Source organism: Primulina tabacum, chromosome 3 (genome assembly GCF_025594145.1).
Source record: "Primulina tabacum isolate GXHZ01 chromosome 3, ASM2559414v2, whole genome shotgun sequence".
NCBI lineage: Eukaryota > Viridiplantae > Streptophyta > Magnoliopsida > Lamiales > Gesneriaceae > Primulina > Primulina tabacum.
Window position 1 is genome coordinate 10,857,501 of NC_134552.1, and position 21,302 is coordinate 10,878,802.

Genomic DNA, 21,302 nt, shown 5'->3' on the forward strand with positions numbered 1-21,302 from the left:
GTTTGAAATTTAATACTGGAACCTTACAAAATTAAAGACAAAAACTTGTGTGACACAATCTCACGTATCGTATTTTGTGAGACAGATATCTTATTTAGCTCATCTATGAAAAAATATTATTTTTTATTCTAAGAGTATTACTTTTTATTGTAAATATCGACAAGATTAACCCATCTCATAGATAAATTCTCACAAGAGACCTACTCAAAATTAAAATAGAGTCGAACTAAAGTCGTGCGATTGTTTTTAATTTCTTTTAATAATTATAAAATGGAAATGCATTTTGGAAATTAAATAATTTATAAAGCATTCATCCAAGTTCAACCAGAACATCACGAGCCCCCGTAAGAATATTAAAGCAAGAAAAACAATATGACAGATCAGAAAAAATATAGTACACAACAGATGAGTGAAGAAAAGGAGAGAATTTTGAAGGCTTCATAATTTACAAAGGCTGTCAATTCCCACACACATTACTGGTTACAGCATAAGCTCTGAAAAGAAGTGCTCGAACTCCTTGTCTATCGTTAGTTTCTTCGTTCCTTCTTCGATATTATCTGCGCCTGGAAGAACATATTTTCATACCATGTGAACCAGCAATATAAAATCTTTTATAATAAAAATCAATTTACCTTGATCAACAGACCACCTTCCAGATGAAAGAACATAGTTACTAGGAGCCATCCCGTTTGAATACAGCAAATTAAAAAGTTGTTTCTCGGCATTCATGTCATCGTTTTCATCTTCAGATAAGCTACATTCTGCACGTCGTTCAAATTCTAGAAGATCATCATCATAATTCGATCCACTTATGGATAATGATTCCGCATAGCTGGAACTTAATTTGGTAAATGATCTGCTCTCTGTAGAATCAAGACACACGTCAGAATTCGAGCCATCCCAACTGGCGGATGAAGTTGAGGGCTCGTTGAATGGGTGTTTGTTTGGTAGTATATTTTGAGTTTTTGCTTCAAGGTGCGCGCACATGATGAAATCCGCATCCCCTTGAAAGCTGTTGCTATCTTTTGAAGATTGTACATCTGATTCGCCTCCTCTGGAGCATATGTTAATTTCAAACTTCTCTCTCTCTTTTCCGGAATCATGTGAAGCATCATACTTGAGGATTTGATCCCCACGTGGTTGTTTAAGCAGAGGCATTTCAAGAAGTTCGGCTTGAAATTTTCTTTTCTTATAAGCAGTGCAGGTATTCATTACACTATTTGACAACAACATGGGGTAGGTCTCATTAGCTAAAAAGGCAAGACTTGAGACTCGTTGCAAATATGGACGAGGTAAGAAATTTTCTTGGATGAATATAAGGGTGTGATTAAATAGGTCGGATGGTTGATAAACTTATTCAAGAACACATGAAAACCAAGAATTATATCAGCTGCGAAGCTGATATTTTAGTATAGAGAGCTAAATTAAAGCAAAGAAGCTCGAAAAATTTATGTGGAACCATGAGTTTACGAATCAATAACACAATAATACATATGATCTATAGGAAAATCAATTCCCCCCTCTTCGGATCACACATCAATGACACTGCAGGATTATCACAAAATCTATCATAGAAAATAGAAAAGATAACAGAAGAAAAGATCTGTTCCATATCCAAGAAATTAAATCACTAACATTTCACAATCATCAGCCAACCGATTCCTAATCAAATTAATCGCAGTTCACCACATCCGACCGCTAACCGATTCCTAATCAAATTAATCGCAGTTCACCACATCCGACCGCTAACCGATTCCTAATCAAATTAATCGCAGCTCACCATACATCCGACCACACACACACACACACACACACACAAATTTAAGTCAAGAAAGAAATATACAAAAAGAAAGGGAAAAACCCATAAACCAAAGCACATATTAGTTAACCATAAAATCAAGAAACAGAGAGAAATACACGAAATCTGAAAAGAATCCAGACATCAAACCTATTTATTTCATCTGGGCTGCTCATATTCTCCTCAAGTTGGAGTGTAAAAATTTCGTTTACTTTGACCCTTGTCGCAGTGCTATATAGAGAGTAAGAGAGAGAGCTGGGGCTTGAAACTGTATATAATTTGATAATTGAAGGAATATAATAAACCTTTGAATCTCGAAGTAGCAGAGTGGAGGTGTGGGTCTTTATTGCAATTTGCAATATGAAATTGATAGAGCATGGTCCGTCTGTTGACCTTATCCCTTCGTGAGTATGTGTACACGTGCCACCGCACGTGCTAGTATTTTTGGTTTGTAATAAATTTGTGGACCAAGATAATAATTAGTAAATCATTTTTTTCGAATAAATTTATATGTTAATGTAATAATATGTAAATAATATTGGATAAATTTTATGTGATAAGTTCGTTGGATTCCAAAAAATATTGGAAAAGGAATCAGATTGATATTTATGTATATATATAGGCATAAACTTGTGTGAGACGGTCTCACGGGTCGTATTTTATTACACATATCTCTTATTTGGGTCATCCATGAAAAAATATTATTTTTTTTATTAAGAGTATCTACTTTTTATTGTGAATATTGGTAGGGTTGACCCGTCTCACAGATAAAGATCCGTGAGATCGTCTCACAAAATAACTACTCATATATATATATGTGTGCGCGCGCGCGCGCTATTAATAATTGGTACATGATTGATCATGAAACCATATGGTCAAGTTTTATTTTGTTATATATTATATTTGTAAAAATAAAAGTATTCAGATAGAGATATTTAGAGAAATAAAATAAAATTTGATATCATCCTCTTTGTACATGATGTGTATTTAGACTGTGTCTAGTAATGTTGTAATTAATATTAATATTGGGTAGGATATGGAATAATATTAATAAATAATAGTATGTTTAGTTTGATTTATTAAATATGAAATATCAATAATAAATTATGATTTTGTTTTTTAAATAATCAATTAATATAGATAAAATACAAATGATAATATTATAATTTTAATTAAATGATTTATTTGATTGATATGTGAGTTTCTAATGTGAAATTCCAAACCTAATTAATTATTCGAATGTATCAGCTTCTTCTTCATGAAGGTGGATAACTTTTCAAAAACTGCATTTGGAGCAAAATTTTGAAAATGAAAAAGGGTACCGATCGATGCGTATATTTCAAAACTTATGTATCGAAAAATATTGTTCTACTACGAAAATTCTAAATTTAAAGGATGTAATTCATTTGCACTACAAATATTTTATACGAAGCTTTTTTTCTCTTTTATAGATTAATTTAAAAGAATTTTTTTTTCGGAGCAATAAAAGAAGTAAAAGGAGCAATATGTCGGACCAAGAACAATACAACAAGTCCAAGCTTTATTTAATATATATTTATTTATTTATTATAGTCACCTCAGAACTCCACGAAAACATACAGCATTTAAGTTTCACAGTAATTACCAAACACAAGTTGAACAAGAACATACACTGATTATATATATATATATATATATATATATATGAGAGTAGCATGCATGCATACTCACAACAGCTTATTATTATTAGTCGTTACGCCAGACGCGTCGACTGCGGAAGAGTACCGGGCCTATTTTGGAGTGTGCGGTTGGAGGAAGTCGTCATACCTTGTTGGAAAACGGAGGCCAGTGCCGATATGTTTGGTCGTTGGGCGTATCCAGTCAAGAACAGTTGGTCCCAGAATCTGCACCAGTCGAAGGTAAATGAGTTCAAAATTTTAATGATTCGGTATATTTTCTCTTGTCCGAACATGACTTTGTTCGATTATATTCATGGCATGCTTACCGATCTCATATTCTTTCGTGCACCAATATCGTAAGGATTTGAATAGACGGGGCCTCCTTTTTTCATGCACATTGATCTCACGCCTTCAAAATACTGCCAAAAGAAGATTAATAGATCGATCGAGATTAGTCACGAGGCAATAAATTTAACCAATGGTTATAATAAGAAGAGATAGATGGATAACAAAACCTCAATTTGAGTCTTGTTGAGGGTTACAAGATAGATGTTCCACCAAACAAGAACAGCCAGAGCCAAACATAAAGAGATCAACGATAACCCCGAAATGAACTGCACGGTATATCATTAATTAAGCAAACCGAAGAACACAAAAAATTTAAACTACAAGAAAAGGATTCGAGCACGAAATGTTACGTATATGATCCTGAAAAACAGTTTATCAGCATCTTCTCCATGATTTGCAGTTAAACAGCCGAAGAACAAGACCTGAAACAAAACAAGGTCTTTCCTATTATGATATGCCGACAAGTTAAGTGGTTAAGTTCCCGTCTATAATATCAATATACGAATATGTTGACAGTAGAAGGCACTCAATCATACAAATTAAAGCAATCACGAGCGACGTTCCACAGACAATATCCAGCAGATGGAAGGAAGAAAATGTACCAGGGAGTATAGACATGCAACCTCCGCATACATAACGAGCACGAATAGGTACTTATGATTTGCATGCCCCACACAATTGTTTATCCAAACGCAGTGGTGATCCTAGCATCAAGAGGCAGCGCTTTAAACACATTATCTAATTAGAGATTTGAGTAATCAAGAGAAATGAGAATGTGAACCAGGCGTACCATACGTAAAACGCATCTGTTGCATATCCGGCAATGATGGGTCCGGGGAGGCTTATAATGAGAGCACTTTTGACAGAATCTCACATCTCCACCCTGAAAAGAAAAATCATACAATTTTCAGAACCGACAAGTTTAATATCCATCAAACTCAACTTTACTATATAGGTGATCACATTGCAAATGCTATTACATGATTTCCGGATAGATCTATAGGCGAACAATATGTCAATAACGTACATAAAATAATATCGAAGAACAAATTTATTGTACGGAAACACAAGATCGCCGAATCTAAACATGATGCCGGTGACTTATGATGACGACCTAGATCGCGACAAAATTAATCCAAGAGGGAATATTTCACCCTACCTCATGGGGTACTGCCCCATGAGAAGATCAAATGCCCAAATTTAACCACATATATGCGGGGTCCACCAATTCATATGCGGGGTCCATCAAATTTTTTAAAATCACGGCCCAGATCTTGTGGGGCACTGGCCCCATAGGTAGCATCGACATCGACAGAACCATTCAAGAGCGAATACGACAATCGCACGCTTCCGACAGCATAAAAGGCAATATTAACGCGACAAATCCAAACGACGACACCAAATAATAGATCTTTAATGAAGTAATTTGATTGATCTGAATTCCGAAGATCATGCATGCATATATGCATGAGTACTATTTTTTCCCAATTGATTATGTTTTATGTATTAACTGGTTCCGCCTGCATGTTTCCGAGAGGAACGAAATACAAGATTCACTTTATCACAGAAGTGATTTATGTGGAGCAGAATCGAATGCTACCAGCATAGACCATCAGATTTAATCTAATATTCTGCAGTAGAACCAATCAACCGTGTGTAGAATATTAAGTGAGAAAATCGACAGAAAAATATTATTTCCTCAAATTTAGATCTTAAAACCTTCGATCCAACTATTTATACTTTTAAATGAGCCGATCTACTGAATACAATTCCAACAAAGGTTTAGAAAAAAAAACAAACAAACTCACTCTCAAAATACTTTACTCAAATTTCTAATTTAAATGAAGAAAACAACATTTTCGAAAAGGGAAACCAAGAAAATTACATCACAAGCTTGAGACATTTATAAAAACTTTTAAAGTACAGTAAAAAATAGATAAACGTCACAGAAAAGTCATCTTCAAAATCAACGAAGCAAAAAAATCCATTATAAAAACATGATATATACATGCAAGTACGAATTTGAAAAATATATGCGACGAATATCACAAAATAATTGAAGAAAACCTTTCGCTTTATCTCTTTAACAGATCTCTGAGAATTCTCAGAATGCGGCACGAACGATGCGGGGACCCGACCCGGGTCAGTGAACATGGCGAGCCGGTAAGAATTGGCGAACACAACAGCCAAGTACGTATAAACGACAGCATTCAACATGCCGAGAGATGAATCCAGCCCGAACCACCTGTCGATGAACACCAGCATCGTCATGAAGTAGACGCAAGTGAATACAGCCATGACCAAACCTACGTGAAACGCGAATGTGAACCCACGAGCCATTTCGAAACGGCGGAGCTTTAGCGGTGGGTAGTGAAGTTTCAGCAATGATTTTGGGTAGAGGAGTGTAGTAGTAAATAGGAAGTAAGGTGCTGCTGGACGGCGTGTTCAGTTAGTTCAATGGTGATGCATTTCAGGTTGTCTTTACATATCAAAGGTCTTCTAATTTTCTCACCTTATTTAATTTATTGTCTTTTTTCTACCAGCTTTTCTTGCTTTTCATATATTCAAATTTAAATTAAAGATAAATTAGAGAAAAATCCCTAATTCAAATTTAATTTAGTTTTTACTGATATTTGTCAATTGAATCATGATTAGGTCTCTTGTGAGACGGTCTCACGAATTTTTATCTGTGAGATGGGTCAACCATATCGATATTCACAATAAAAATAATATTCTTAGCATAAAAAGTAATATTTTTTCATGGATGACTAAAATAAGAGATATGTCTAACAAAATACGACCCGTGAAACCGTTCAGATGAATTTTTGTCTTGAATTATATATAAACCGCTTTTATTGGTTTTTATCTAGGTTCATCACTAATTCCACAGCTACATATAACTTAAATTACTTCTCGATGAACATTTTTCATCTTCAAAATAATATTAATTTTTAGATTTATTTTTCTGACTGATTCAAACGATGCCATCTTTTAATGAAAAATATAATACACAAGATGCCCACATCAATTCCACGTTTTTAATAATAAATACTTTTCCTTCGAATAAAAAGTTTAATATATCCAAAAAAATATTATTATTAAGACTGAATTATTTTGGGAAATATAATATTGTCACACCGTAAATAAATTTTTTTAAAAAACTTTAAAATGTTGGATCTCGATGGTTACAAGTTAGGTCTGGCTTTTTCCTTACCATACGTATGTATATAGCAAGAGTATTGAATGAGTTTTGGATTTTCTAGACCACCTACCTAGTGTTGTATCTAACTAATATATTATATATATAATTAAAACGCATTGTTATTTGAAAATATATATATATCGAACCCTTGACTCACCATATTAAATTCTTGATCATTTATCAAACGTTCACTTACTCCAACAACTCATGCATCGTCTGAAACATGATCTCACAATCTTGTTATATCGGCACAATGATCATCATTATATCGGCAATTGCTTTATTCGTATTGTTTGATTAATTGAAAAACTTTCATTTATATGAATCAAGATTACTAATTTGAAGCATAAACTTTTTCGTTTTCCATTGGAGCTTGCATGTTGATCTATGTACCTCATTTGAATAATTCGAAGAAGATTTAAAATATATTAAACTTGTATATATACCTTATTATTTATTATAGCCGCTGTTGTCTTAGCAAAGTAATAAAATAGGGTAAATGGTTTTTTATTCATTAATTTATTTACTTTTATATTTCGTTCTCTTAGTTTTTGAAAATTAGTTTTGGAAAGTCAAGTGACCCATGCTGCACATGGTTGTAGAGGATCTCACTTGGATGCTTCTGAAAGCTAGGAGAATACTCTTCCGTTATAACAGATTAAGTTTATCTTCTATTTTCTTAATTCTTTTATTAACATCAATTGTACATATAAAAGACTCTTGTATTCATTCAAGAAAATATACGGAAGATTTAATATTTCCCACAACTCATCTTCTTCCCTTTTCATAACTTGGTATCAGAGCCATATCAATGGCGGAAGCTACTTCGACTCCTGGGTCTAGCACCACCACATTTGCCAATTTATCAGCTAACTTTACGATGATAAACCTGTTGGATCAATTTATTTATATGGGCTTATATGTGAATAATTATGTGTTGTGGGTTGTCTATTAAGTTAAGACCAAAATAAAGTGATCAATTAATGTTTCAGGCTATTGGGATTTAATATATCTAATGGGTTGTGGGCCTTTAATGTGTAGAGACATAAGTGTAATTTCTGTTTTTATGATGGGCTAAAACAGAAATATCAGAAGATATTGATAAACATTATCTATAAATATGGGTCATGGTCCCCAGATCTCGCGTTATCACTTTCACTATTCTCTCCCCCATTAAGAAAATAGTTCTGAAGAGAAACTAAAGGATTCTCTCAAGGAAAGAGCGCGTAGATCTGGAAGATCAAGACAAGTTCTAAAGAATTCAGGATTATGGCTTCAGGTACGCTTCCGCTTAAGTTTTCAGTCAAATTCTTGATGATTTATCATGATGGATTCTGCAGTTTATGGGTTTTCCCCAACAAGTGGTATCAGAGTCATTCATGTTTGAATCATTGAGATTTGTTTAAAGTTTTGCATATTATTTGGATCCAGATCTGGAAAAGAAAATTTTGTTTAAAACTTTTTGATATGACTCCAGATCTGGAAAATATATTGATATGTTTTCAGATCTGAAAATATTTTGATATGGCTCCAGATCTGAAAATTATTTTGGTTTAGATCTGAAAATTTTTTTGATATGGTTTCAGATCTGAAAAATATTTTGGTTGAAAACCAAATCTTTTAAACTTTCAGTTTGGGTAAAAAGATTTGGTTGTAAATTAAAAAAAAATTTGGTATAAGATTTCGATTTTTCTTCCAGTTTTGTTCAACAAAATATTTTAAAAGAAAATCGAAAATTCGGATTTTTTTTTTTAAAAAAAAGAGGTACGGATTCGAGTCGGGTCGTACGGACTCGGGTCGACCCGACCCGTACGGATTTGGGTCGGGTTGTACGGAACCGGGTCGACCCGTACGGATTTGGGTCGGGTCGTACGGAACCGGGTCGGGTCGTTCGGAACCGAGTCGACCCGACCCGTACGGAATTTCCGAAAAAATTTTAAAAAAAAATATTTTTTTTTTCATTTCAGGTTTATTCGGTTAAGGTTAAATATTCATTAATTCAAATAATGATAAGGTTATATGTATTTTTAAAATTGATTAATTGAAATAAAGTGTCGCCAAAGTGACCTCTTTTATGGAAATTAATTTTATTTTGAAATACAAAAGGATTTTGGGTATATGTGATTTATATGAATATTGATTGGCCCAAAGGAAGGTTAATATTTAATATAATCACATATGCAATTGTGGTGGTAAACATGTGATAGTTGTTCGGTTTTTCATGTGAATAATAAATCGGCCCAAAGGAAGGTTGTTATTTGACATGATAGTTACTATCAGTGTTTGACTGCTGCGCCAGGATATCACTTACAAGTTAATATTTTGTCCAAAGATGAAACATTAATGGAGTGCTCGATATTCTGTTTATGGGGATTTACATTATTTGAATTTATTGATTATTTTATATGGATATTTGGTTGAGCATGTGTATTTGGTTTTTGTTCTCTGTTCAGATTTGACTCCTGCAAATATTCATTCCAACATAAATTCTATTCCTATGTTAAATGGCTCGAATTTTAAATCGTGGCAAGAGAATTTATTGATAGTTCTCGGAGTCATGGATTTGGACCTTGCGATAAGGATTGACTCTCCTCCTGCCATTACGGATAAGAGTACCTCTGATGAAAAGAGGGAGTTTGAAAGGTGGGAGAGATCGAATCGCATGTGTATGATGATCATGAAGAGGGCCATTCCAGAAACATTCAGGGGCACAATGTCTAGCGACATTGCTACGGTTAAAGCTTTCCTTCAAGACCTCGAAAAGAGGTTTGCTAAAAGTGAAAAGTCTGAAATTGGTACACTTTTGGCAAGCCTCGTTTCAATGAGGTACATGGGTAAGGGCAACATCAGGGAATACATTATGGAAATGTCTCATCTTGCTTCAAGGTTGAAAGCACTGAAGCTTGACCTCTCTGAGGACTTGCTGGTGCATCTGGTTTTGATATCTCTTCCTCCTCAGTTTAACCAGTTCAAGGTGAGCTATAACTGTCAAAAAGAGACTTGGTCTCTGAATGAGCTCATCTCGCACTGTGTCCAGGAAGAGGAAAGCTTGAAGCAAGACAAGACAAAAAGTGCTCATTATGCCTCTACCTCGAAGGATAAAGGAAAGAAACGAAAGGATAAGGAAGCTGCGGATACACAGCCTCCGAAGAAACAACAGAAGAATCCTAGTGATTCTCAAAGTTCTGGTTGTTTTTCTGTGGCAGTGATGTGCATATGAAGAAGCAGTGCAGTAATTATCACGCTTGGCGTGCTAAGAAAAGTATGCTTCTGAATATGGTTTGTTCTGAGGTTAATTTAACTTCAGTGCCTAGACACACGTGGTCGATAGATTCTGGTGCAACAACTCACATCAGTGTGTCTATGCAGGGTTGCCTGGATTGCCGAAAACCAAGTGATGCTGAAAGATTCATCTATGTTGGTGACGGCAACAAAGTTGAAGTTGAGGCAATGGGAAAATTTAGATTATTGTTAAAGACTGGAATATATTTGGATCTTTATGAAACATTTGTTGTGCCGTATTTTAGACGGAATTTGATTTCCATTTCTGCATTGGACAAATTTGGTTAATCTTGTTCTTTTGGAAATGGAATATTCAGTTTGTTTCTCGATTCAAAATTGGTTGGTTCTGGTTCTTTATCAGGATACGATAATCTCTATTCTTTGGATGTTATTGTTTCATTTAATAAATCCCTGCAAACAAGTAGAGGCACTAAAAGAAAATTAACCAGTGAGAATTCAGCTGCGTTATGGCACAAAAGATTGGGTCATATATCTGAAAAGAGAATAAGGAGACTCATGACAGACAAAATTCTCGAACTTTTAGATTACACAGATTTTAATAATTGTGTTAATTGTATAAAGGGAAAACAAACCAACAAAAGGAGATTTGAAGCCAACAGGTGTTCAGGCGTCTTAGAACTTATACATACTGATATTTGTGGATCATTCCATTCGGCTTCTTGGAATGGTCAACAGTATTTTATAACGTTCACAGACGATTTTTCAAGATATGGCTTCATTTATCTCATTCATGAAAAGGCCAGTCATTGGATGTGTTCAAAAACTATAAAGCTGAAGTTGAAAATCAACTTGGCTTAATGATTAAAAGCGTTAGATCTGACCGTGGTGGTGAATATTATGGTAGATATGACGGTTCGGGTGAACAACGTCCATGACCTTTTGCTAGATTCCTGGAGGAATGCGGTATCGTCCCACAATACACTATGCCGGGTTCGCCCACTATGAATGGTGTTGCTGAAAGGCGAAACAGAACGCTTAAGGACATGGTGAGGAGTATGATCAGTCATTCTACCTTACCAGAATCACTCTGGGGAGAAGCACTAAAGACCGCAGCATATATCCTTAACAGGGTTCCAACTAAGGCAGCGACCAAAATCCTTTATGAACTTTGGACGGGTAAAAAGCCCAGTCTTAAGCATCTGCACGTTTGGGGATGTCCAGCTGAGGCAAGGCCTTACAAGCCTAATGAAAAGAAACTGGACTCAAGGACGGTTAGTTGTTATTTTATTGGATACTCTGAAAGATCCAGGAGGTACAAGTTTTATGATCCCACGAGTAAGTCGATTTTCGAGTCAGGAAATGCCAGGTTCTTTGAGGATGTTGAGTTTGCGGGGGGAGATAAAGTAAGGGATATTGTCTTTGAAGAGGAATATGTAAATATTCCCACAGGTGTCTTGGACATTGATCAGGATCATATTCCTCACTTTGACCAAGACACAATACAAGAAGACAATATTAGAGATCCTCTCATTCCAGATGAACAAACTCAAGCAAGTCCAGAACCTATGCCATTAAGGAGATCCACTAGAGAGCGGAGAAATGCAGTGCCAGATGATTACATTGTATTTCTTCAAGAACATGAGGCAGGCATTGGATTGATGGATGATGATCCTATTAACTTCCGTCAAGCCATGGAAAGTTCTAACTCTCAAAAGTGGAATGATGCCATGAATGAGGAGATAAAGTCCATGAAGGACAATGACGTATGGGATCTTGTCCCATTGCCTAAAGGTACGAATCCCATTGGTTGCAAATGGATATTTAAAACCAAGAGGGATTCGAAAGGCAATGTGGAAAGATATAAGGCTCGTCTTGTCGCTAAAGGCTTTACACAGAAAGAAGGCATTGATTATAAAGAGACTTTCTCTCCGATTTCTTCGAAAGACTCTTTAAGGATTATAATGGCTTTGGTGGCGCATTTCGATCTTGAGCTTCATCAGATGGATGTAAAGACTGCGTTTCTAAATGGTGACATTGATGAAACGATTTATATGGTGCAGCCAGAAAATTTTGTGTCCAAAGACACAAATAATATGGTTTGCAAATTAAAGAAATCCATCTATGGGCTCAAGCAAGCATCTCGACAATGGTATTTCAAATTTCATCAAGTGATCATCTCGTTTGGTTTTGAGATGAATTTGGTCGATGATTGTGTGTACCATAAGTTCAGTGGGAGTAAGCATATTTTTCTGGTTTTATATGTTGATGACATTCTGCTCGCTAGCAACGATATAGAGTTGTTGCATGAAACCAAGAGATTTCTAGCTAAGAATTTTGAGATGAAGGATCTTGGTGATGCATCTTTTGTACTGGGTATTCAGATACATCGGGATCTTTCTCGGGGTATTCTTGGATTATCTCAGAAAGGCTATATCGAGAAAGTTCTCAAGCGATACGGGATGCAAGATTGTAAACCAACAGATACCCCTGTGGCTAAGGGAGACAAATTTAGTCTCAAACAATGCCCCAAGAATGATTTTGAGGACAAAGAAATGCAGAAGGTTCCCTATGCATCTGCAGTGGGGAGTCTGATGTATGCTCAGGTTTGTACACATCCAGATATTGCGTACGTGACAGGAATGTTGGGACGATATTTAAGTAATCCAGGAGTGGAACATTGGAAAGCAGTCAAAAGGGTTTTACGGTACCTACAGAGAACAAAAGATTACATGCTCATATATCGGAGGTTGGATCAGCTTGAGATCATTGGGTATACTGACTCCGATTTTGCTGGATGCCAAGATAGTATGAAATTTACGTCGGGCTACATCTATCTCCTTGCTGGAGGTGCCATTTCCTGGAAGAGTGTTAAACAGTCACTTATAGCCTCTTCCACCATGGCAGCTGAGTTTGTAGCGTGTTATGAGGCATCCAATCATGGAATATGGCTGCAAAATTTTTTCACGGGACTGCGCATTGTTGATGGCATTGAAAGGCTACTAAGATTACATTGTGACAATAAATCAGCAGTTATGAATTCCAATAACAACAGGAGCTCGACGAAGTCAAAACACATTGACATCAAGTTTCTGGTTGTTAAAGAAAGAATTCAGAGTGGAAAGTTGTCTATTGAGCATATCGGTACAAACTCCATGGTTGCGGATCCGCTTACTAAGGGACTACCACCCAAACAGTTTCATGAGCACACTGCTAGTATGAGTGTTATGTCAATTGAGGAAATTCATTTTTAGTGGGAGTTTGTTGTTCTAAATGCTTTTCAGTTGTAGACATTTTCAGTTACAGTTATGTAAATTTATTTTCTGCAAAAATAAATTTCAAATTAAGTCACACTCTGATTATGATTTAAAGTTTGATCTCAATAAGGTTAAAGGGAGGACCAGTTGGAAATAGGCATGTTACGGTCACATTGCATGAAATTTTCATGCTACACATCCACTTCATGATCCAGTCATTCAGTTGTGTTGGCATATGTGACCATTGATGGGTCTAGTTACCTTGAGTGTAGCGAAGACTGCTTTGATCCTATGTTGATGTGATTGATGAACCGGATTGGTTATAGATAAATTTCGGAATGACAACAATGTTGAGCTCATAAGGTTATTTTCACAAACATAATTATAAAGTTGCACATATAGCCCAAGTGGGAGATTGTTGGATCAATTTATTTATATGGGCTTATATGTGAATAATTATGTGTTGTGGGTTGTCTATTAAGTTAAACCCAAAATAAAGTGATCAATTAATGTTTCGGGCTATTGGGCTTTAATGTATCTAATGGGCTGTGGGCCTTTAATGTGTAGAGACAAGTGTAATTTCTGTTTTTATGATGGGCTAAAACAGAAATATCAGAAGATATTAATAAACATTATCTATAAATATGGGTCATGGTCCCCAGATCTCGAGTTATCACTTTCACTATTCTCCCCCCATTAAGAAAATAGTTCCGAAGAGAAACTAAATGATTCTCTCAAGGAAAGAGCGCGTAGATCTGGAAAATCAAGACACGTTCTAAAGAATTCATGATTATGGCTTCAGGTACGCTTCCGCTTAAGTTTTCAGTCAAATTCTTGATGATTTATCATGATGGATTCTGCGGTTTATGGGTTTTTCCCAACAAAACCCAGCTAATCAGATCAATTACGTCAAGCTCAATGACGAGAATTATCTGCTCTGGAATCTTCAAGTTCTAGCTGGTATCCGAGGTCTGGGTCTAGAGCTTTTTATTGATGAATCGTCATCCGTCCCACCCAAAATGATTCTCAGTGAAGAATTTGTGGAAGGATTGAATCCATTATATATTTCCTGTAATCGACAGGATCAACTTCTATTTTATTTTCTATTGGCATCCATGACTGAAGGAATCCAAGGTCAAATGATTGGCTGCCATACATCAGCTCAGATCTGGAAAAGAATTTCCACATTATTTGCCACCAGATCCAAAGCCCGTATAATGCAATATAAGCTTCAATTGCAGACTCTAAAGAAGGTAATCTAAGCATGAAGGATTACCTTGGCAAAATGAAGGGCGTTGTGGATACTTTGGCAGCATGTGGTCATTCAATATCTGAAGATGATCATATTCTCTACATTCTTGGTGGAGTAGGGATGGAATACGACTCTGTTGTCGTACATGTGACCTCTAGGATTGATACACTATCATCCTCCGAAGTGGGAGCTCTGCTACTCTCACATGAAGGCCGCATCGAGTCTTACACAGTCAATGTGGTAGGTACGGCACCCACAGTAAATTACACTACTGTAACTCAATCAAAGGATCACAACAATCCACAAGGACAAACTAATCGAAGAGGTCGTGGTTATGGTCGACCTTATCGTAGTGGAAGGAAGGGCTGGTCTGGAAATACCAACAACCGTCCTACCTGTCAAATATGTGGCTACACTAGTCATGTAGCTGAAAAATGCTACTACCGGTTCGACAAAGACTTTGTTCCATCACAGCGGAAGCAAGGATCTGGCTCTATCAATTTCTCTCATGCTCGTAATATGTCCGATCAAAGAGCTACTACTGCTGGGACAATGACACAATCAGAGATAGTTCCTGATGAATGGTGGTTCCCAGACTCCGGTGCCTCGCATCATGTCACAAATGATCTCTCTAATTTATCTCTTGGAGATGCTTATAATGGAGGAGGTAAAGTTCACATGGGCGATGGACCAGGTTTGCCTATCACTCATATTGGAAACTCTCAATTCTTATCTACTTCATCATTCCGTTTTCTTCGTTTAAATCGACTTCTTCATGTCCCACACATTACCAAAAATTTACTTAGTGTTAGTAAATTTGCTACAGACAATGATGTCTTTTTTGAATTTCACCCAACCTTTTGTACTGTGAAGGATCGATCAACCAGGCAAATCATCCTCAAAGGCATGTTGCATGAGGGACTCTATCGATTCTCGATGGGAAAATCAGTTCCCCCCTCATCTCCGACAACTGTTTGCTTAACAGCCCAACCTCTTTCAACACACTCCTCCTCCAATCTAGTGCTCCAGGCTCTTCCCAAAGTGGCATCGTCCACTCTTAACCACTGGCACAATAGACTAGGACACCCTAACTTAGCTACTGTCAAGAACATCTTACATTATTGTAATGTTCCTCTTTCAAGAAATGACAATTTTAGTTTCTGTTCCTCATGTGAACTTGGTAAAAATCATCGGCTATTATTTCATTCCTCTCATACAAGTTACACCAAACCATTACAATTGATTTACTCTGATGTATGGGGACCGGCCCACACTATGTCTACCAATGGCTATCGATACTATCTCAGCTTTGTTGATGCATATAGTAGATTTACATGGATCTTTTTCCTCAAAGCAAAGTCTGAAGTATTCCAAATTTTTCATCAATTCAAAACTCAAGTTGAACTTCAATTTGACACAAAAATCAAAGCACTACAAACTAGCTGGGGAGGGGAGTTTAGACATCTTGTTTCCTTCTTTCAACAATGTGGCATTGTTCATCGTCGTACTTGTCCTCACACCTCCGAACAAAATGGAGTCGTTGAACGAAAACATCGGCACATTGTTGACATGGGTCTTTCTCTTCTTGCCCATGCTCACATGCCTATAAAATTTTGGGATGATGCCTTCGCAACTGCCGTTTACCTTATTAATCGTCTTTCTACCACTGCCACGCATGGGGCAGTCCCTCTTACAAGACTAACAAACACTGCTCCAGACTATTCTCTTCTTCGAATTTTTGGGTGTCAATGTTTCCCATATCTTCGGCCATACAACTCTCATAAACTAGAATTTAGATCTCAATCATGCACGTTTTTGGGATATAGTATTCATCATAAGGGATATAAGTGTTTAAGTGATGATGGTCGTATATACATCTCCCGACATGTCAAATTTGATGAATTTTTGTTTCCTTTTGCACAAAATAAATCTTTTCCCACTACCAATACCAATCCCTCTTCTCCTCCTTTATTCATTCCTTCTATCTCCCAACCATGTTTACCATCCCTCTCTCAATCTTCCGCTGAGCCTATACATCATGATATTGTAGCCTCGGAGTCACCTCCTACTCCTGCTCCTACATCCTCTGACTCTGTTGCTTCTCGGCAACCTGAACCAACTCCTGTGAATGTCCATCCCATGCTTACTCGATCTAAAGATGGTATATATAAGCCCAAAGTTTATGCTTCACAGCTTCTTCATGTTCATGAGCCTACCTCTCTGAATGAAGCTCTTTCACATTCTGAGTGGCGTCGGGCTATGCAGTCTGAGTATGATGCCTTGATCCAAAATTAGACATGGACTTTGATTCCTGCTCCTGTCGATGCCTCAATTATTGGCTGCAAGTGGGTTTTTAAAATAAAAACTCACGCTGATGGTTCTGTGGCTCGCCATAAAGCCCGTCTTGTAGCTAAAGGCTACTCTCAGACCGCTGGACTTGACTACACTGAAACATTTAGCCCTGTCATTAAGCCAACAACAATTCGGGTTGTTCTTACTATTCTATATCTAAAGGATGGTCTTTACAACAACTCGATGTCAACAATGCTTTTCTTAATGGGTCTCTTCAAGAAACCATTTTTATGCAGCAACCTCCTGGTTTCGAAAGGCTTCAATCCGGGTTGCCACTTGTGTGTCGTCTTCATAAAGCCATCTACGGTCTTAAACAAGCTCTACGTGCTTGGTTTGATAAACTTAAAACTGCTCTTCTGTCCAAAAGTTTTGTCCAATCCAAGGCCGATGCATCTCTGTTTATCAAGGCTACATCATCTTGCCTGATTTATGTTCTTGTCTACGTTGATGATATTATTAGAACAGGTAATAATACATCTAAAATCAAGGACCTCATTTTACAGCTGCATGCGCAATTCTCTCTAAAGCATTTGGGTGATCTTTCCTATTTTTTGGGTGTTGAGGTCTCCCGACCAACAAAGGATACATTTTGTTTGTCTCAAACTAAGTATATTTATGATTTACTTGCTCGCACCAAGATGGATAATGCAAAGCCTCTTCCTACACCCATGGTCTCCGGTCTAAAACTATCTTCACAAGAAGGGGATCCATTTGACAATGTAACACTCTATAGGAGTACTGTAGGTGCTCTACAGTATCTGACCATCACACGGCCTGATATCGCCTATAGTGTGAACAAGGTGTGCCAATTCATGCAAGTTCCTCTTCATCCACACTGGAAGGCAGTCAAACGAATCCTTCGCTACTTAAATGGCACGATGAATTTTGATCTTCAACTTACTGCCTCTGCACCCCTATCTCTTCATGGGTATTGTGATGCGGATTGGGCCAATGATCCGGATGATCGTCGTTCTACCTCGGGTTTTTGTTGGTTTTTAGGGGGCTCTCCGATTGTTTGGTGTTCTAAAAAACAACCTGTTTTCTCTCGATCAAGTACAGAGGCTGAATATCATAGCTTAGCAAATTCCACTTTAGAATTGGTCTGGCTTCAGTCTTTGCTCACTGAGTTACGTATTCCACCATTCCAATCTCCTGTCTTATGGTGTGACAACTTCAGCACCATCTCTTTGAGTGCAAATCCAGTGTTACACTCCAAATCTAAACATATTGAGCTGGATCTTTATTTTGTAAGAGAAAAGGTTCTCTCTAAAACTCTATGTGTCCAACATGTTCCCTCGATTGATCAAGCAGCCGATATTTTAACTAAACCGTTATCCTCCGCTGCCTTTCATCGATTAAGACTCAAGCTCTGCCTTGGTTTAAATCCCCAGCTGAGCTTGCGGGGCGAAGTCAAGTGACCCATGTTGCACATGGTTGTAGAGGATCTCACTTGGATGCTTCTGGAAGTTAGGAGAATACTCTTCTGTTGTAACAGATTAGTTTTATCTTCTATTTTCTTAATTCTTTTATTAACATCAATTGTACATATAAAAGACTCTTGTATTCATTCAAGGAAATATACGGAAGATTTAATATTTCCCACAACTCATCTTCTTCCCTTTTCATAACTTGGAATACTAATTTTTTTCCTATCATTTTAGTTTATTTGCTCACGTCGAAAAAATACTGATGTAATACCAAAAATTGACGATTTACTAGATGACACATCACTTAGACCAAAATAAATGAAATTAAAATTCCGTATTACCAAAACTCAACTTTAAAAACTTAATACATCAAATCTTAAAATTAGACAAATTGATTGACAAAAAAAATCATTTTCCTAGTAAAATATTTAAATTTCTCGAGGCTGATTTCAAGAACATCGAGTGACTCGAATTTTAATCAGAAAACTAACACTACTTGCCAGAGTAAAACATCACCAACTCGATTAAAAATCGAAAATAAAATAAATGGAAACGAGGAAATTAAATGAAAAATATTGTCATATATATTCGACATTTCGAAATATTAATTACATCGTCCAATTCGGGGCCATTATGAACCGTAGCAGCTTCATAAATTTCTCAAAGAGGGATATCGAGGCCTTTCCCCACATCCACACCAATTATCTGAAGCAGTCCTTTGTTGAAAATCTGTACAACAGAAAATATATATACATCAAATCAAGAATTTTAACTGAAGATACCCTATTTTAACATGTATAGGATTTTGGGCACTAGTTACTTTGAGCTTTTGCTCATTTCAAGTTGTTGCTTCAAATATACTTAACCTCAGGTCTCCGTATCTGTTAATATTGATACTTTGACGTAAGTCAACCTCAAAAATTAGTTCAACAGATGAGAATTATCCAAGTTCATATATATAACTCTCAGTTACTTAATTCAACCAACGTGACATATTTAACACACTCTTTCACGCCCAGAAATGAACAAACTGTTTATAAGATGTTATCAGGATAGCTCATAGGATAGTTCAATATATAACGATGGATATGAGCTCTGATATCATGTCAATGTAGAGATTTAAATCTAACTCAACTCCAAAAACCGACTCAATTAAGAATCTTCTCCAAATGCAATGTTAGACTATTCTGAGATACACAAAACCATAGGGTTTCCTCATTACAGTAGAAAATATTTTTTATGAAAAACTTGAACTAATTATCAATATATCGACAATAGTTATTTATTTCTAAAGGTTTTCAAAATGTAAATTGAAAATTACGAAACATTGCGTGTATATATACTAATGGACTCTAGGCAATAAATGCTAAAAATTATTTAAAGTTAAGTATGCATTCAAACTCCTAATACTAATAATTAAACTACTTTTTTTCGCAGAACTAACTAAAACCCATGTCAAAAATAGTTTCGTAACTTTATTTAAATAATAAAACACGAACAAATATTCGAAAACTGACCAATTCAACTACAAAAACCATAACGATGCCGATCATCCCAGCTCTCGAGTTCCAAGTTTCAGCTGTCCTTGTGAAACCCAGAAACGGGGCATCGTACTTCGGCTCTTCCTTCGGCAGTTCCACCTGAAATATATATCACCACGTAATTTGTATGATTATAATAAATTCTAAAAAAACAAGCATGGAATTAAAGAATTAAGCCTACGCCGGGGGGCAGCTTGGCGGCTTGAATCTGGAAACAGACCCGTTTGCGTGAACATGGGTTACACTGTCTCCGAGACTTGAAGAGTGAAATTTCGCGGTGGGTATGGGGATTAATTGCCGGTGCACCGGCGGAGAGGAAATGGGATGATAGTGTGTGTGAAATTGCCATTTGGAAAATTGTGGCCACAGCTCTCCTCCCAACCTTATCTACGTGTACATTCATGCATTATATTCCAGTTGGATAATCTATGTGAGACGCTCTCACGAGTCGTATTTTGTGAGATGGATATTTTATTTGGATCATCCATAAAAAATATTACTTTTTATGCTAAAAATGTTATTTTTTATTGTGAATATCGGTAAAGTTGACCCGTCTCAGATAAAAATTCGTAAAATCGTTTTACAAAATACTTACTCTTGTGAAATAGTCTCACAGATACAGTTAGTTTGATTGTGGACATCCACGTAGCAGGAACCCATTTAGGTCTTCACTCTGTCCAATAATTGTCACATTAAAAATAAAAAAATTCATTCATTTGTCCACGATCAAAACAATTCTTTTTTTTTATATATATAGGCCTCTTACCTGTTAGCTTTAAAACCAGAGAGCGAACGTCCAAAGAAGAAGAAAAAGGAATTCACTGGTGAACTTGAATAACTCAAAGAAAGTTCCTTTTTGTGTTGAAAATAATCTACCTAATTACAGAGCATATATACTAAAGTAAAACTTAACAGAAACACAAAGTTAAGAAATCGGTTGCGAGTATCTCGCACCTTTGAAACAGAAAGATAACAAAAAAAAGAGAAAATTTGATGGGTTGTTTCCGCCTTTCACTCGATCGGGATTTGGAATATCGCAGCTTGATCTTATCTGGATTATATGCTCACATTACTCCCCCTAATCCAGACTTGGCTTCAAATCACATACTCCGATTAGCTGCCGCATGTAAGCTAACTTCACTCCTGACAGTGCTTTTGTCAATGAATCAGCCCGTTGTTCTCCAGTGTTGACAAACTCTACCACAATCTGTCCCTTCTCAACACATT

The 21,302-nt window shown here is 36.5% G+C and overlaps 2 protein-coding genes across 2 annotated transcripts; both read right to left on the bottom strand.

Moving 5' to 3' along the window:
• Window positions 1–277: 277 nt before the first annotated feature.
• LOC142540212 (uncharacterized) lies at window positions 278–2,135 on the bottom strand. Its single transcript, XM_075646191.1, has 3 exons — window positions 1,949–2,135; window positions 633–1,216; window positions 278–563 (listed from the first exon to the last, which is right to left on the bottom strand). The coding sequence occupies exons 1-3, from the start codon at window positions 1,972–1,974 to the stop codon at window positions 481–483; spliced, it is 693 nt and encodes a 230-aa protein (XP_075502306.1). The 5' UTR covers window positions 1,975–2,135; the 3' UTR covers window positions 278–480.
• A 1,223-nt stretch (window positions 2,136–3,358) lies between these two features.
• Window positions 3,359–6,144, bottom strand: LOC142538967 (putative protein S-acyltransferase 16). Its single transcript, XM_075644262.1, has 7 exons — window positions 5,872–6,144; window positions 4,595–4,687; window positions 4,407–4,508; window positions 4,155–4,226; window positions 3,972–4,070; window positions 3,783–3,875; window positions 3,359–3,681 (listed from the first exon to the last, which is right to left on the bottom strand). The coding sequence occupies exons 1-7, from the start codon at window positions 6,142–6,144 to the stop codon at window positions 3,568–3,570; spliced, it is 846 nt and encodes a 281-aa protein (XP_075500377.1). The 3' UTR covers window positions 3,359–3,567.
• Window positions 6,145–21,302: the final 15,158 nt, after the last annotated feature.